General features: G+C 37.3%; 2 protein-coding genes across 3 annotated transcripts in view; one reads left to right on the forward strand and one right to left on the reverse strand.

The window, feature by feature from the left end:
• The window catches only part of MGP (matrix Gla protein), an 836,939-nt gene that overhangs the window by 647,705 nt on the left and 170,267 nt on the right, over positions 1 to 18,967 (reverse strand). The gene's annotated exons all lie outside the window — the stretch shown is intronic.
• The window catches only part of PTPRO (protein tyrosine phosphatase receptor type O), a 272,722-nt gene that overhangs the window by 189,329 nt on the left and 64,426 nt on the right, over positions 1 to 18,967 (forward strand). For both annotated transcript variants that reach the window (XM_050749472.1, XM_050749473.1), the window contains exons 9-12: positions 347 to 540; positions 3,754 to 3,865; positions 8,366 to 8,517; positions 9,693 to 9,813. In XM_050749472.1, the coding sequence (XP_050605429.1) occupies positions 347 to 540; positions 3,754 to 3,865; positions 8,366 to 8,517; positions 9,693 to 9,813 (579 nt within the window). The remainder of the gene's footprint in view (positions 1 to 346; positions 541 to 3,753; positions 3,866 to 8,365; positions 8,518 to 9,692; positions 9,814 to 18,967) is intronic.

The raw sequence follows: 18,967 nt of genomic DNA on the forward strand, positions 1-18,967 counted from the left end.
AGAAAGGAAAGAAAGAAAGAAAGAAAGAAAGAAAGAAAGAAAGAAAGAAAGAAAGAAAGAAAGAAAGAAAGAAGGAAAGAAAGAAGGAAAGAGAAAGAAGGAAGGAAGGAGGGAAGATTGAAAGACAAAAGGAGGAAGGGAGGGAGGGGGAGGGCAGGGAGAGTCAGGAAGGAAGAGGAGGAAGCAAGGAAGCGAGGAAGGAAGGAAGGAAGGGAGGGAGGGAGGAAGGGATTGTATCAGAAGAGTGAAAATTTGGGTCATTAAGTAGAAGTTTGAGGCCATTGCTAAGACAGTAAACATTCCTTCTTAACTTTATTTTTCTACCCCCTTCCTCTCTTCTTTTTAGTTCCCACAGGAATAAAGGATTTAATGCTCTATCCCTTGGGTCCTACGGCAGTGGTTCTGAGCTGGACCAGACCTTATTTAGGCGTGTTCAGAAAATACGTGGTTGAAATGTTTTATTTCAACCCTGCTACAATGACATCGGAGTGGACAACCTACTATGAAATAGCAGCAACTGTCTCCTTAACTGCATCTGTGGTAATCTTCCCTTAACCAACTGTCACTCTTTCCTATGGGAACAGGCAAGCCTTTATGTACCAAATGTATCTTTAAAAAATTATCTATAAATTTGATTATTTTGTAAATATACATAGTGTGTTAGTTCATTTTCACATTGCTGATAAAGAAACACTCACGACTGAGCAATTTACAAAAGAAAGAAGTTTAATTGGACTTACAGTTCCACGTGGCTGGGGAAGCCTCACAATCACGACAGAAGGCAGGGAACGGCAAGTCACGTCTTATACAGATGGCAGCAAGCAAAGAGAGCTTGTGCAGGAAAACTCCGTCTTATAATAACCATCAGATCTCATGAGACTTACTCACTATCACAACAATGGCATGGGAAAGACATGCCCCCATGATTCAGTTACTTCCCACAAGGTCCCTCCCACAATATGTGGGAATTCAAGATAAGATTTGGGTGGGAGCACAACCAAACCATAGTATTCTTCCCCTTGCCCCTCCCAAATCTCATGTCCTCACATTTCACAACCAACCATGCCTTCCCAACAGTCCTGAAAAGTCTTAACTAATTAACTCAAAAGTGCACAGTCAAAAGTCTCATCTGAGACAAGGCAAGTCCCTTCTGCTCATGAGTCTGTAAAATCAAAACCAAGTTAGTTACTTCCTAGATACATTCGGGGGTACAGGCATTGATACAGCTGTTCCAAATGGGAAACATTGACCAAAACAAAGAGGCTACAGGCCCTATGCAACTCCAAAATCCAGTGGGACAGTCAAATCTCAAAGCTCCAAAATGATCTCCTTTGACTCCATGTCTCACATCCAGGTCATGCTGATGCAAGAGGTGGGTTCCCATGGTCTTGGGCAGTTCCACTCCTGTGGCTTTGCAGCATATATCCCCACTCCTGGCTGCATTCACAGGCTGGCATCGAGTGTCTGCAGCTTTTCCAGGTGCACAGTGCAAGCTGTCAGTGGGTCTACCATTCTGGGGTCTGGAGGGTGGCGGCCCTCTTCTCACAGCTCTACTAGGCAGTACCCCAGTAGGGACTCTGTGTGGGGTCTCTGGCCCCACGTTTCCCTTCTACGTTGCCCTAGCAGAGGTTCTCCATGAGGGCCCTGCCCTGCTGCAGCAAACTTTTGCCTGGGCATCCATAGTGTTTCCATACATTTTCTGAAATCTAACTGGAGGTTCCCAAACCTCAATTCTTGACTCCTGTGCACTCACAGTCTCAACACCACATGGAAGCTACCAAGGCTTGGGGCTTGCACCCTCTGAAGCCACCACCTGATCTCTACGTTGGCCCCTTTCACCCATGGCTAGGATGCAGGGCACCAAGTCTCTAGGCTGCACACAGCACAGGGACCCTGGGCCTGGGCCACGAAACCACTTTTTCTTCCCAGACCTCCAGGCCTGTGATGGGAGGGGCTTCCATGAAGACCTCTAACCTGACCTGGAGACATTTTCCCCATTGTCTTGGGGATTAACATTCAGCTCCTCATTATTTATTCAAATTTCTGCAGCCAACTTGAACTTCTCCTCAGAAAATGGGATTTTCTTTTCTATCACATTGTCAAGTTGCAAATTTTCCAAACTTTTATGCTCTGTTTACCTTTTAAAACTGAATGCCTTTAACAGCACCAAGTCACCTCTTGAATGCTTTGCTGCTTAGAAATTTATTCTGCCAGATACCCTAAATCATCTCTCTTAAGTTCAAAGTTCCAAAATCCCTAAGGGAGGCACAAAATGCTGCCAGTCTCTTTGCTAAAACATAACAAGAATCACCTTTGCTCCAGTTCCCAACAAGTTCTTCATCCCCATCTGAGACCACCTCAGCCTAAATTTCATTGTCCATATCATTATCAGCATTTTGGTCTAAGCCATTCAACAAGTCTCTAGGGAGTTCCAAACTTTCCCACATTTTCCTGTCTTCTGAGCCCTCCAGACTATTCCAACCTCTGCCTGTTACCCAGTTCCAAAGTCACTTCCACATTTTTAGGTATCTTCTCAGCAGCACCCCACTCTCAGTACCAGTTTACTGTATTAGTTCATTTTCATGCTGCTGACAAAGACAAACACAAGACTGGGCAATTTACAAAAGAAGGAGGTTTAATAGGACTTACAGTTCCACGTGGCTGGGGAAGCCCCACAATCATGGCAGAAGGCAAAGAGGAGCAAGTCATGTCTTACATGGATGGTACCAAGCGAGAGAGCTTGTGCAGGAAAACGCCCCCTTATAATAACCATCAGATCTAATGAGACTTACTCACTATCATCAGAACAGCATGGGAAAGACCTGCCCCCATGATTCAGTTACCTCCCACCAGCTCCCTCCCACAACACGTGGGAATTCAAGATGAGATTTGGGTGGGGATACAGCCAAACCATATCAGATAGGTATGGCTATTTTCAAGGTTTTTTCGTTGTTTTTGCTTTTAGGTTTTGAGATTCTCTTTTGTTTTGAGAGGGAGGGAAAGAGATAATTGTGTGAAGCTAGCAGTCATCTCTAATTGAATATATTTGTTAATCAACATTTTTTCCTAAGCACAGAATAGAGCAATCAAGTGCTTTTTGCTTCTCCCAGATCCTGGGGAGGAACACAAAGAGATTTCCCTTTAGTATTCAATAGTTAGTTTGACACTGCCTAATTTTAATGATGCCTCTTCGTGGCATCCACAGATCAATTAAGTACCTCTAATGTCAGGCTTTTAGAGGATGGTTTTTAAGAAAACGGGTAAAAATTGCTCTTTCTGAAATTGAGATAATTTTGAAAAGTGTAGATTACCCATGGGCTATTCACAAAGTACACAATTGCTCTCTACCCAGTTGAAGACTCTGAAGGACTCCTGTTCATGGTTTACCTTGAAAAAACACCGAGTTGTGAGAGGTTACTTGTTTTAGAAATAGGGAGAAATGTATGTACAGTCACTTATAAATAAGCACTATTTCACCTGTGTAATATTACGAAATTGCAAAATGAAACAAATATTGGAAATCTTTGGCTGTATATCTTTAAATCACTTTTTAAAATTTATATTTTTGTATTTTACTTTATATCTCATTTCATTCTAGAAAGAATATTTTATTATAGTAAATTTAGGAAATACAAAAAGACAATATAAAGGAAAATTAAAATTACGTATTAATTTTTTATGAAAGTAACTCTACTCCAAAAATAGTACTTTCTCCCACAGTCTTTTGTCTCCTTGCTTGCTTTTCTCATTCAGAGAATAGCTAATCTGCTGCCAGCATGGTACTACAACTTCCGGGTTACCATGGTGACGTGGGGAGATCCAGAATTGAGCTGCTGTGACAGCTCTACCATCAGCTTCATAACAGGTGAGGCATGTGTGGGGAATGGTTCCATGAGGAGGGAGCATTATTGTGAGGAGTTACCAAGGTTCCAAATCTCTAGAAAGTGCCAGTCATTCACCCAGCACTGGTGAACATCAGTTTCATGGGAGATAATATTGATTCTGATGATTCATTATTTTGTTTAGTTGATAATCTTTAAAAATCAAAATACCATTTTTATTCTGAGCTACCACCATTGACTTATTTTATTCTGAGGCACTGACCTTAATTTATGTACTCCCCAGCTGGGATTGATTAGAATAGAGATATGGCAGGCATAGCCATCAGCTTTACACTACACAGTCAATTGATTTTACCCATATGATTATTATATTTGTTAGAGTGCCTCCATTTTCTTATTAATTAAGCCATTTTTAAAGTCATAGGCTTACTGCAGTAGGGTCCATTGTGGAAATAAAAAAATAGGGTTTAGAGACAGATAGATCTGGATTTGAATAGACCCTCCCACACACCACATATAATCTTGAGCACGTTAATGTTTCTAAACCTGTTTTTTTTAAATGTAGAAAATGAGGATGATAATAGTATCAGTTGTCTGTTATTACAACTTCATTATTATATAAGCTACTTTGCAAAATACATGGCACAAAGTTTAAGCACTTAAAAAACGATTAGTCTTAGATCCTCGGAAACCTTAAATTATGTAGTTGCATCATCAGTAGTCAGAGATAGCAATGAAAAGGGGAAATTCATCAAAGAAACACTAATCTTTGTTGTTTGAACTAAGACATTTCAAGAAACTTTTATCAAACGACAAGGTTGTAATTAGAGTTGTCCTGAGAAAACAGAAGAGAAAAATACTGCTTAGAAGAATAATTTGGCAAACAGTTTCCTCAGTGGACATCTAGTTAACGCTGTTGAAATTTATCAGTGAAAAACAGTGGAAAGAAATCAATGATCTGTGAATTCTTACACAATTAACTTCCATAAGCATGTCTCTTTTCTCTACTAGCCAATATCCAGAGCACTTTTTGTTCCAGATTTTAATAGTAATATTAGAGCATAAAAGTGAAATAATACCCAAAAAGGAGAAAATAGCAATTACTTGGCAAGCACTGTGTTAGGCATTTACCTATATTGATAATCACATATTTAATTATAATTAAACTTCACTGTATCAATAATTCTTATAATTTAACTATATTGATATAAACGTTCTGAGAACGCTCTTTCCTTCTTACCACAACAGTTGTCTAGAAAAAGCCCAGATGTAACATCTCAACCTGGGACTGCTCATTTCTAGCTGTCAAACTTTGAGCAAATTATCTTAATGATTCTGGGCTTCTATTTTCTCACCGGCAGAACTCCCTAAAATATCAGCTAAATAGGCTCTAAAGCCTACTTGGAGACAACTGGTTAGTAGAGCAAGACTTAATATATTGAACACCACCTTGACAGTCTTTGCACTGTCTCTTAAGGGGGGCAAAAGAAATGAAATATTAATAGGATTTGGCTTTCTGGTTCGAGCGGTTCAAAGTATGCCTTTCAAGATGGGAAATTGACTAGGATTTGGCATACTTCATAACAGTTTAAATGGACATAGCAAGCCTGGATTCATAAACTATGGTTAATAAACAAGCTGCTTACCTGTTAAGCAGTCTGTTGTCTCCAATGTATTGATGTTGACGATTTTCTATCTTTTCCTGGGTCAAATAAATAAATGATGCTGAACCAGCAGTCTGTAGGTATTGTCTGAGCATATTGACAGAGATGGTCTCAATTCTCACATCTATAAAATGGGTATCATAATAATAAATAAATAATAATAAATATCCCACAGTATGTGTGAGAATTAAATCATGTAACGTAAGTCACTATTACAATATATATGATAGATTATTATCATGTTTATACTTATTTTTTAAACCAGTTGAAAATTGTAGTAGGCTTTTTTTTAATCTTTTTTTTACATTTTACTTTAAGCTCTGGGATGCATGTACAGAACATGCAGGTTTGTTACATAGATATACATGTGCCATGGTGGTTTGCTGCACCTATCAACCTGTCATCTAGGTTTTAAGCCCCACATACATTACGTATTTGTCCTAATGCTCTCCCTCCCCTTGCTCCCACCCCCCAACAGGCCTCATATAATGCGAATACTTATAACAAACATTCATAACTAGCTGTGCTTTCAAAAATAATTATTCACTGAAGAATTTGTAATATATAAAGTAAAAACGCATGTGTGTGTGATGTTTTTTACCTTCTTATTTAAAGCAAATAAGAATCTCATGCTTAAGTCTCCTATGCTTTAATTTTCCAAATTGTGTGGTATAAAAGGAAACAAGAACAAAATATCTGAATTTGGTGTGATTTATTAGGAACTCAAGTATACCATCTTCGTTAGGCAATTCAGTTGACTAGCCCTCAATCGTAGTAATTATGCTGAGGGGCCAAATTATTAATAAACAAATAGTGACATCTTGTGGCCTTCCAGCAATATGCTAGGTTTTAAAGCAACAACATGGAAATAAAAATCTGACATGTTGAGAGGAAAGATACATACTTCTGGGTTTGCAATTTTAAAGATATTTCTTTTCCTCACTAAAATTGGAACATGAGAAAATATCCTTTGAAGAAATATATGCATAGATTCTTGTATATGATGAAATATGTTGGAATATATTAGGAGGTTATAAGGAAGCCAAGGTTATTTTCCTTTAGTAGAATATTCTGAAATATGATGTAGATTTCTGTTACTTGTTAGATGAATTGTTTATCTTTCAAGATTTTATTGCTAAGCATACTATATAAATGCTACTCCTATTTCACATGAAACAGAAATGCATTTTTACTTTATATATTACAAATTCTTCAGTGAATATTTTTGAAAGCATAGCTAGTTATGAATGTTTGTTGTAAGTATTAGCATCATATTAGGAGAAATGATTCTTTATAGAAATTTTCCAAAGATTTTAGTTGACATTATGCTGTATCTCAGAATGGAACACCGACTGTCTTCAAACCAACGTACACATGATATTTAAATTCAACTGCGTATTTGTTTTTTAAAATAATCAGAGTTAGCAGTTACTTTAAAAAGTAATTAAAATATGTTTTCAGAGCCTATATAGTATAAAGCTTGTGATGAATTCTCCTCCCTAGTTAGCAAATTTTTAATTTTTTTTTTTTTCTTTTTGGCTGGGCGTGGAAGCTCACGCCTGTAATCCCAGCACTTTGGGAGACCAAGATGGGCAGATTGCTTGAGCCCAGGAGTTCGAGACCAGCCTAGGCAACATAGAAAGATCCCGGCTCTACAAAAATTACAAAAATTAGCCGGGTATGGTGGCCTGTACCTGTAGTCCTAGCTACTTGGTAGACTGAGGCAGGAGGGATGCTTGAGCCTGGGAGGTCAAGACTGCAGTGAGCCGAGATTGTGCCACTGCACTACCGCTTGCGTGACAGAGTGAGACCCTGCCTCAAAAATAAAAATAAAAATAAAATAAATTAAAAGTAATTTTTTTTTTGAGGCAGGGTCTTACTCTGTCACCCAGGCTGGAATGCAGTGGCAGGCTCATGGTTCACTGCAGCCTGGACCTCCTGGGCTCAAATAGTCCTACCCCCTCAGCCTCCCTAGTAGCTAGGACAACAAGGTGTGCCACCATGCCCGGTTGAATTTTCTAATTTTTTGTAGAGATGGGGTTTTGCTATGTTGCCCAGGCTGGTCTCCAACTCCTGGACTCAAGCGATCCACACACGTCAACTTCCTGAAATGCAGGGATTACAGGCATTCCCTGCTTAAATTTTTGAAAATTCAAATGTGTAAGATGATAAAGTAGCAAGCTTAGTGTTAGAATTTAGCTTCGTGGCATGATTAAAAAAAAAAAAAACTTGTTCTTCCCTTCTTTCCTCTCTCACTACTCGCTCAGCAGCATTTACTAAGAGCCTGTCTTCTGCAAAGCACTGGGCTAGAACACTGTAAATACTGTCTTGTTATTTTATGGAAATAACATTTGTCTTCTATCCTACTTGTAGTACTATGATCTTCTATCTTTCTACCCTTGTATCCTACTGTTCTTTATTCCCATAAACGTCTTTGCTGCAAGTAAATGAAAGAGACTTAGTTTACAGGACTCTAAGTTATTTAATCCTACTTGAATAATAACTCCACTGATGCCTATTAATATTAATTGGTTGATGTAACAAATATACCCAAATAAGTGAACTTTTTAGGAATTTTGTAATGGTGAAATTTATATAAAAGACTTTGATATCCTCACGTACAGATGGGTCTGGGTGTCTTGTATCTTAGATTTACAAGATGTGGGATCCCATAAAACAAGTGCCCATCCTGTATCACCACCCTTCACTGTTAATGAGAGGTCCTGAAGTTACCAAGACTATCGTGTGCTGTGAATTCTAATTCGCTAAGTTGACTCTATGTAGGATTTCATGCTCTACTAGTAAGTAATTTATTTATCTGTCTATTATACTAAATTGTGCCTTGTTTCTCCCTTGTAGCCCCAGTGGCTCCAGAAATCACTTCTGTGGAATATTTCAACAGTCTGTTATATATCAGTTGGACATATGGGGATGATACAACGGACTTGTCCCATTCTAGAATGCTTCACTGGATGGTTGTTGCAGAAGGAAAAAAGAAAATTAAAAAGAGTGTATGTTTCTTTGAATGCTAGTATTGGGTGTCTGTAAATTTAGTTTTATGAACTATTGAAAACCACTAAGCAATCATTTATTGACGCATCAAATGTTTGCATGCCAGTTGTCTGTTTTAGGCTCTGGAGATAAGACAGTGAACAAAAATTAAATTCTTCCTTTCATAGAGCTTACCATTTAATCTTTAACAGTGAGCTGTAAGAACTGCAACTATTGATTTCATTTATATTTAGAATTGTGATTTCAGCTTTTTCTTCAGGATGCCAAACATTTTCAAGAAAACTACAATTAACATATTTCCCATTTTTCCCATATATCACCAACACCTAAAGATTTGGGGACTTTGGGACTACTGACTTCTTTTCTCCAAAATATGCTTTTTGATGTTTATTGATTAGGGTACAGACTAAACTACTGTAATAAAGAAACAAACAAAAGGAGAGTGGCTCAAACAAAATAGAAGTTTATACCTCTCCCATTAAAGCACAGGACTAACCGGGAACTTCTGCTTTAAGGGGTCGTCCAGGGAGGCAAATTCTGTTTTGTTGTTCCATCTGCCACCTTGCACAGTCCTTGTCTTTAGAGATAAACCTTTATCATCATTACCTCCATGTTCCAGCCTGCAGGAAGGGGAAAAGAAAAGGGAGGATGTGGGAGCCCAGCACTTACAGGATATGAACTGAACTATAAGTTGTCCATGTGACTTCTACTTAAAATCCACTGATCAGAGCTAGGTCACATCGTCCCCTCTAGCTGTAGGAGAAGATGGGAAATAACAATGGCCCTTAGGTAGGAAGCCACACGTCTACAGATATGGGTAGGTTTCTTTTAAATTTCTTAGAATGTACGTATCAGTAGCAACTCAGTAATTTTCTTTTCTAAAACCTGTTATGAATACATGAGAAAATGTCAGAATGAGACCCATTCCAAATAAGGGAATTAATCACAAAATTGTTCTGATGTATATAATGCATTGTTAAGGCTACCTTGCATTGGGCCCAACTGAGGAATTTATAAAATTTTCAGAAGATATAATGTATCTATAATATAATAAATTGCAGAGTGCAGCATAGAACAGAGAGGGAATGTGTCTGCTATAGTCCTTTAGTTTTTTGGGGTGGTGCACTGACTCATTCACTAAAAGTTTAAACCCTCGATTTTGATGATCTTGCAGGTAACACGCAATGTCATGACTGCAATTCTCAGCTTGCCTCCAGGCGACATCTACAACCTCTCAGTAACCGCTTGTACTGAAAGAGGAAGTAATACCTCCATGCTCCGCCTTGTCAAGCTAGGTAAGAAGAGGACACAGAGATGGGTGTGAAATAATCATGTTGGGATAACTAATGTTTGCATCATTTGATTCAGCAAGACCTCCTCAATTCAATGAAATAATAACAGAAAAATGGCTAATTTTTTATGAGTAGAAAATGGACATTTGTACTAGCAAAAGAGTATGTTCAACTTGGTACAAGTTTCTGTGAGTGGGATACATACTGTTCTGGGAAACAGTGGTGTTCACTATTCTTGGTAAGGTTAAAGAAACCAGGTAGTCATAGGATTTTGGAGATGGAAGCACATTAGAGATTATCTAATGCAGTGTTCACAACCCTATAAGACAACATTTTATTTTCATATTAATATTATGTAATATTATGTAATACCCTCTTTATTATCTTAAATAGTAATGGATTTTAAAATCTACATATTGATTTTTTAAATTTTATATAGTTTCCTAACTCTAGTATAAAATCAAGACAAAAAGAAACTAATTTATAATAAAATAATATGGATTCCCTATGTATATGTTCAGACACAACTACTCTAAAAGACATAATGAAATTACCTGATGCCTGAATATAATTAAAATGAATAAGTTGGGGTTTACAAGAAATAAAAAAGATTACTAGTCTTTTATATAAGAAGTATAAAAATAAGCTAAGAAATGAACAATTTAACATAAATTAATTAATAACAAATAACTAAACAAGCATAGATACAGGTAGATCCTAGAATAAAAACTAGAGTTAAGATAAGTACTCAAAGATGAGCTATATTGTCATATAATGAGAGAAAGATGGAAATAATTTTAATTAAAGTAGGGACAACACACCAAAAGTTTATAAATGGCAGCATAGAAGCAAGCTGGCTTCACTCCCCTCTACTCAACGGAAAACCAAAAGCAAATATACAGCTCTGAGTTTTTCGCCAGAAACAACCCAGAACTCAAATACGAGAATGAAACAGATTCCAGAGCCATAGAGAAGTGAAAAAACTCTGGGCAGATGGTAGGAGAATCAGGCTTCCACATTCATGACACCTCCCCCGCGATTCTGCCTGGCAACAAGTATGCAGAAAATCTTCTGCCAACTCATGTTTCTACACTAGAAAAAGTGAGGTTGAGGTAGTCAACTAGTTTCCCCACTATGTTGTGTTCCCCTGGCAGGATTATCTGTCCTTGCCTTAAGCCACAGGAAGCATTGCGACTGCCCGAAGGGAGAAATAGCTTGAGGATAGGCAGAAACAAAGAGGTGAGGTGGAACTACCATTCCCAGTCCCAGCAACTCTGCTCTGTAACTTGGCCAAAGGAGACACCAAATCAGAGTGGCTGTTCCACAGCACCATACTGTAGGTTTATTTCACAGGTCCCTTGGGCATGAGCCCCCCAGCCAACTTTGACACACTGCCAGGATAATTCCTTTAAGACCTTTCCTTCTCAGGACAGGCAGAGCCAAGGCAAATCTGGATTTAAGGTGCTACCTAGAGCTGACATGTAGGCAGTGATCTAGTGGTGAAGATTTGCAAAGCAAATATAGCCAATAAAGACAAAACAAGGCAAGGCAGACATAGGAAAGTGGACTAGTTAATTCTTTAATGCAAAGACATAGATCTATGCCCATAAGAAACAACAACAGGTAACTGTGACCCCCCTCCCAGAAAAGGACAAAGCGAAAATCCAACGACTGACCCTAACAAGATGGTGATTTGTGAGCTCTCTGAACAAGAATTCAAAATCCAGTTTAAGGAAAATCAGTGATGTCCAGGAAAAAACAGAAAAGCAATTCAGAAATTTATCAGAGAAATTTTTAAATCAAACAAAATCTTGGTACTGGGAAATATGTTTGCTGAACTGAAAAACTCATCACAGCAGAATGGACAAAGGAGAGGAATGATTCAGGGAGCTCAAAGCCTATTTGAAAACACACCATTAGAAGAGCAAAAAGAAAAATAAGACTAAAAGTAAGTGAAGTCTGCCTGTAAGACATATAAAAAAGGCCGGGCGAGGTGGCTCATGCCTGTATCCCAGCACTTTGGGAGGCCGAGGTGGGTGGATTACGAGGTCAGGAGATCGAGACCATCCTGGATAACACGGTGAAACCCTGTCTCTACTAAAAATACAAAAAAAAAATTCGCCTGGCATAGTGGCTGAGCCTGTAGTCCCAGCTACTCAGGAGGCTGAGGCAGGAGAATGGCATGAACCCGGGAGGTGGAGCTTGCAGTGAGCTGAGATCGTGCCACTGCACTCCAGCCTGGGCGACAGAGCCAGACTCCATCTCAACAACAACAACAAAAAACCTTAAAAGGTCAAACATAAGAATTATTAGTATTCAAGGGGGAGCTGAGCAAGGAAGTTTACTCAAAAAATAATAATAGAAAACATTCCAAAACTTGAGAAAGATATAATTAGCCAGGTTCAGGAGGGTCTGAGAATACCAAACAGATACCACTCAAATAAGATCATCCCAAAGCAGATAATAATAAAACTCTCAAAGGTCAAGAACAAAGAGAAGATCCTGAAAGTATCAAGAGAAAAGGAGCAAATAACAGGTAACAAGCTGCAATTCATCTGGCAACAAACTGTACACGCTATGAGGAAGAACATTTTCACAGTGCTCAAAGAAAAAACTGCCATCCAAGAATAATGTATCCAGCAAAATTGTCCTTCAAATATGAAGGAAAGATAAAGTATTTCTCAGAAAAACAAAAGATGAAAGAATTCACCACTACTAGACCTGTCGTACAATAAATGCAAGAGAGTTATTCAATCTAAGAGAAAAGGACACATGTAAAAAGAAAACTTTTCAAGGTATTAGACCTTTGGGAAAATTAAATACATGGATCAACCCACGATGTTCTATTACTGTAATTGAGGTGTACAATCCATCCATAACTCTGGTATAAAGCCCAAAAGACAAATCTTTTAAAAACAATAATAGCTACAGCAACCTGTTAAGAGACAGGTAATGTAAAGCATGTAAATTGAGGCAACAAAGTCAAAACTGGGGGGTGGAGAGAAATGAAGTTAAAAGGTAAATTTTTGGGTGTGGTGGTTTTGCTTTTTTCTATTCTTTTGCTCGTGATCTAAGATAAGTTGTCATCTCTTTAAAGTAACTTGTTATGGCCAGGCATGGTGGCTCATGCCTGTAATCCAGCACTTTGGGAGGTCAAGGTTGGTGAATCGCTTGAGCCCAAGAATTCAAGACCTCATCTCTACTAAAAAAAAAAAAAAAAAAAAAAAAAAAAAAAAAAAAAAAAAAAAAGCTGAGTATGGTGACACATGCCTGTGGTCCCAGCTACTTGGGAGGCTGAGGCAGGAGGATCACTTTAGCCCGGAGGTTGAGGCTGCAGTGAGCTGTGATTATAACACTGCTGCACTCCAGCCTGTGTGACAGAGCAAGACCCCCATCTTAAAAATAAACAAATAAATAAATAAACTTGTTATATCTATAAGATTTTTTATAAGCCTCGTGGTAAGCACAGCACAAAATCATATAATCAGTGAATTAAAAATAAAAAACAACAAATTAATACATAGCACTTAATAATCACTTAACCACAAAGAATGAAAGGAAGAGACGATTCTCAAAACAACCTGAAAACAGGCAACAAAACGGCAGTAGTAAATCTGTACTTAGCAGTAATAACACTGGATGTAAATGGCCTCAATTCTCAATTAAAAGTCACAGTGTGGATGAATGGATAAAAAAATAAGACCCAACTATATGTTGCCTTTAATAAACCCACTTCACCTGTAAAGACACACAGGGACTGAAAGTGAAGGGGTGGAGAAAGATATTCCATGCAACTGGAAAACAAACAAGCAAAAAGGCAGATGTAGCTATGCTTACGTTAGATAAAACAGGCCACAAATCTAAAATTGTAAAAACAGACAAAGAGGGTTACTATATGATAAAGAGATCAGTTTAGCAAGAGGATATAACAATTATAAATATCTACACACCCAACACTGGAGCTTCTAAGTATATAAAGTAAACATTAATTGATCTAAAGGAACAGATAGACTTGATTACAATGATAGTAGGGGACTTCACCACCCCACTCTCAGTAACATATAGATCATCCAACAGAATATCAATGAAGAAACAACAGAGTTAAACTACACATGAGACCTGATAGTCCTAATAGACATTTAAAGAACATTTTGCCCAACTGCTAGAGAATATACATTGTTTTAACTGCACATGGAACATTCTCTAGAATATATCATATCTTAGCACACAAAACAAGTCCCAACAAATTCAAAACGTAGAAATAATATCAAGTATCTTTTCTGACCACAATGGAATAAGACCAGAAAGTGATAACAAGAGAAACCTCAAAAAATACACAAACACATGGGAATTGAACATGTTCCTGAACAACAAATGAGTCAATGAAGAAATTAAGAAAAGAATTTTTAAAATTCTTCAGACAAATGAAAATGAAAATACAACATACCAAAATCTGTGGGATACAGCAAAAGCCATAGCATGAGGGAAGTTTCTAGCAATAAATGCCCTTAATATAAAAAAGTAAAAAGTTCAAATGCACAACCTAATGATGCACCTCAAGGAACTAGGAAAGCAAAAGCAAACCAAACACTAAATTAGTAGAAGGAAAGAAATATAAAGGTCAGAGCAGATAAATGAAATTGAGACTAAAAATAAATACAGAAGATCAACATAACAAAAAGTTGGTTATTTAAAAAGATAAAATCAACAAACCTTTGGCTAGATTGAGAAAAAAAGAGAGAAGACCCAAAGAAATAAAATCAGAAACAAAAAAGTAGACATAACAAGAGACCTCATAAATACAAAGAATCATTAGAGGCTACTATGAACAACTATAAACCAACAAATTGGAAAACTAGAAGAAATGAATAAACTCCTGAGCATACCTAACGAGACTGAACCATTAAGAAAGAGAAAATCTTAACGAACCGATAATGAGCAATGAGATGAAAGTCATAATAAAGTCTCCTACCAAAGAAAGCCCAGGTCCTGATGGTTTGATCCGTGAATTTCACCAGACACTTAAAGAACTAATGCCAATCCTGCTCAAACTCTTCAAAAAAGTTGAATAGGAAGGAATACTTCCAAATTCATTCTGTAAGATAATCTGCCAAGAAAAATAATAGGCTGTGGATGAGGAAAAACAGATACTTTAACATTCTTGCAAATGAACTGGATCTTTTTGTGTAGTGTAATGTCAAAATAATTCTTTATCGTATGACATACAACTGGAAAGTGACTGTGTAACACAAAACACATCTTCTACATTCAAAAATTGACCATTTATTGCGGTATACGTTTAGTTTCTGATACTTACAGGGAAACTTGAAGACAGTATCCTAAAATCTGCCACAGACAATGGAGGATAGATTGACACAAAGTTGTGTGGTAGACCTTTAGAGGCAGTATGACTGAAAGAGTGGCAACCCAAAATTAAATGCATAATTTCAATATGTAATTTTCACAGCAGAGATTTTATAATTTCCATATTTCAAAAATTAAGTCTATCAAATGGTAATAAAAGTGTTTTCCATATAGTTAATGCAATTTAGTAACATCATTTTTTAAGATGTCTGCTAATTTTTGTGTCTGAATCTGTCCATAGCAGTCTCATCTCTGTTATTACATGTGTTCATATTAGCAGCTGTAAGTAAAGACTAATTCACGGTTGTTTTATTAGTAGCTTAAATACCATGGGTAGCATTGTTGACAGTGATGTACTTTGAGAAAACTTTCAGAAAATCTAAAAAGCAAAAAATACGGTCTTTCTTCAATTTACCCAGTAATTGCATTTCTCCAGAACTCAATGCATAAGTCACTGAGTCTTAAATTTCTTTGTCTCATATTTGCCATGACAAAAACTAAGTTTTTGTGCTGAAATACTTTAAAATTGTACAGGTAATTTGGAAATATGTGATGTATTGATTCGACACTATGGAAGTCAAAATTATATTATTGAATAATTTACAATTTTAAATATTATCTTATTTTCATTTAAATATGCCTTTTCATGACAACTTTCTTCTAAATTATTTTACTTAATTCCTTTTTAAAAACTTCCAATACTATGTAGTGAAGTACTTGCAATTTACACATTGTGGATTTTCTCTGGTGTGACATTTGGAAGTCATGTGGGTTGTGGGACATGGGACAATTTTTCATTTGGTGTCCTCTTAATAATTCCAGGACAGCTAGCATTTCTAAGTCCTGACCACAAAAGAACAGCTAGCTAATTCCCTCTGTTGTGACTAATAAAAACATTCCTCCAAACTTCCAAACACCCTCAAGGGGGCGCTAGTGCTTCAGTTGAGGATCAAGGGTAGCCTCTTATCTTTCCTGCACTGAAGGCAATCTGTTCTTCCTCCCTTGTGGTCTATACTTAAATTCTATGAATGTGGAGAGCACCAACTTCCAACTTTGCATAATCTTTCTATTAAGAAAAAAGTTGCCTGTGTACCAATTCTAACCATTATCTCTGACTCTGCCCTCTGTGAGTGTAAAGGATCGTTCAAAAACTCATTTCCAGGTAACTGTAATTACTTGAAAACTGTGCTCACATTCCCAACGTCTTCCTTTTTCCAAGCTTTACTATTACAGGAAGCTGTTAAGTGTTTCTCAGATCCTAGCAGCTTTCTCCAACTCATTTGGTTTTTCAGTCTCCCTTAAAATTTAAGTTCAGAGGTGGTCTTATCAAAGTAGCATTTAGTGGGCCTATTGGACACTTCACTGAAATTTCTATATGACATCATGGTCTATGGTGCCTCAGGAATATAAGTCAAAGTCATGAACTGGTACAATTGTACCTACATAGGACTGTGAGTTAAAACCATGATAGTTTCCCAAACTTATCAAAATGTTTGGAGTCTCCATGTCTCCCTGATAACAGAATGGACTATGTAAACCAGCTTGGAAAATTTCTTTAAACTTTACAAGAAGGAAAGGTTAGTTTTCATGGAAATTATTTCTAGTTAATATAACCCTTAGAATTAATAAGCTTTTTCTTATTGGTATTTTAAATATCAAATGGAATATTGTTTCTATGTTATTCCTCTCTGTAGACAAGACAATCTGTATATGAAATGCCTTTCTTATTTTCTTGAAAACAATGTTGGTTTTTATCCTTTGGTCAAAAGATCTGTTCTACTAATCATGTTATTGTGTGTATAAGCCCTTTCCATTTTGTATAACACAATGCCTGAACACATATAACTGCTTAACAGATACTGTTGAATGAATTGAAATTGCGGACCTCAGAACATAGTATGCCAGTTAATATTTAATCTGAACAAGTTTCACCTTTCAGAGAAGTGAAATAATATCTTGCTTTAGTAGTACCTGAATTGCAGGTTGTGTGTGTGTGTGTGTGTGTGTGTGTGTGTGTGTTTACAGAACTTTCATTCTAGTTGTTTTATGTTTCTTCACAGCATTCATTTTGATATATATAGAAGTCATAGTCATTCTCCTTTACAGAAAAACACAACTTTGGCACACAGATTTTTCAGAGCATGTTTGAATCAGAATGCCGTTGTTAAAGCTAGGGCCAAAATAGGTTGGACTAACCTGCAGTGCAATTTATCTGTAATAAAGACCTCTTTAGAATGCCTCTGAATGACTCCTGTGTCATGGAGGGTAGGTTCTGCCTCTATGGAAAGAAACCAAACTACCAGTGAGTCCAGTATCATATAAATTAATCCAAGATGTCATGTGCAAGGATAGAAAGCCCTCAAAACAGTTGCCAATAATTCTCAATATTGTATCATCAATAAACATCCACAAAAAGACATGCACCAATAATGATGCCTTCCCTAGGATGTTGAACCGACCATCCCATTAGGAATTTTAGGTTGCCAGCAGTTTCATGATACTTTGGTGGTGTGTGACGACAGGTCACTTTGGCAGTCAGTCATTACAAATATCAATCAAACCTGCCTCTAGGACTTGTCATTTTACAAGAACTCATTGGTCTGCACATGACTGTGGCTTCAACCAGTAACCAATCGTATTTTCTAGTTTTAGTGAATCAACCTGGATCCCTGGGCCAACTTTAAGAGGACTTGCTAAGTCTACATAAGAGAATCAGTTTCCCAACCTTAAAAAAAAGAAAAAGAAAGGGAAAAAAAAAAAAAAAAAAGAAGAATGAGACGTGTTGGATACATGACAAATAGCTCTCTGGTAATAGAATGTCCATTCATCAATCCATTTAACTAATACATATTGAGAACCTTCTAACTACTACTCAGATGCCAGACTACTTGTGGTAGTAGTGATGGTAATGAACCCAGAGTGCTGCTTTCACTTTCTGTGCACAAGGAGCTTATGATCTAGTGAAGGGGAAGATGGTAGTAAGTGCTGTACAGTGCTCTGCAACAAGGAAATGTGGTGCAGAATGACTATGTGGTCAAAGCTTTCTTTGAGAAAGCCATGGATAACAAGAAGAACCAGCCATGAAAAGGCCAAGAAGGAGGATGCCAGGCAGAGGGAAAAGGCAGGCTTGAGTGTAGGTCTTTGAAGGCATGCAGTTGGAATATTATTTTCAGAGTAATGAAGGGACATTTAGAGAACTTAAATAATCCGATTTACATTTAAAACAATCCCTCTGGTTGCTTAATGAGAAAGGGATTACTGTATCAACAATGAAAGTAGGGAACTGATTAAGGGGCTATTTGTGCCAGCTTTAAAAATAATATTCTAATTCAAAGAGGTTGCAAGAGAGTGATGGTAACTTTGACTACAGTGGTTGTAATGGAGATGAAGAGAAGTGGACAGAATTCAGGAGCTCTTTTGGAGGTTGTAGCCACAGAACTTTCTGATAGGGCAGAAACAGGAAGTGAGGGAAAGGGAAATTAATGACTCCCAGACTTCACTCTTGAGCAACTAGGATGAATGGTGGTGCAATTTACTGAGACTGAGATGACTAGTAAAACTACAGAGGGAGGACATTTAGGGTGAAGTAAGAATCAAGGATTCTTCTTTGATGTAAAAAAAATTTTTTTTAATGATTATTGGATATCCTGGTGCAGATGTGAAGGCCAGGGGAGAATTCTGGGCTGGAAATATAAATTTGGAAGTGTCTGGATGAAATCACCAAGTAGTAAATAAAGATAGAGAAGAAAAGAGAAGCCCTGGATTGAGTCTGGAAGAACCACTCCAGCAGTTA

This window comes from Macaca thibetana, chromosome 11 (assembly GCF_024542745.1).
Source record: "Macaca thibetana thibetana isolate TM-01 chromosome 11, ASM2454274v1, whole genome shotgun sequence".
Lineage (NCBI taxonomy): Eukaryota > Metazoa > Chordata > Mammalia > Primates > Cercopithecidae > Macaca > Macaca thibetana.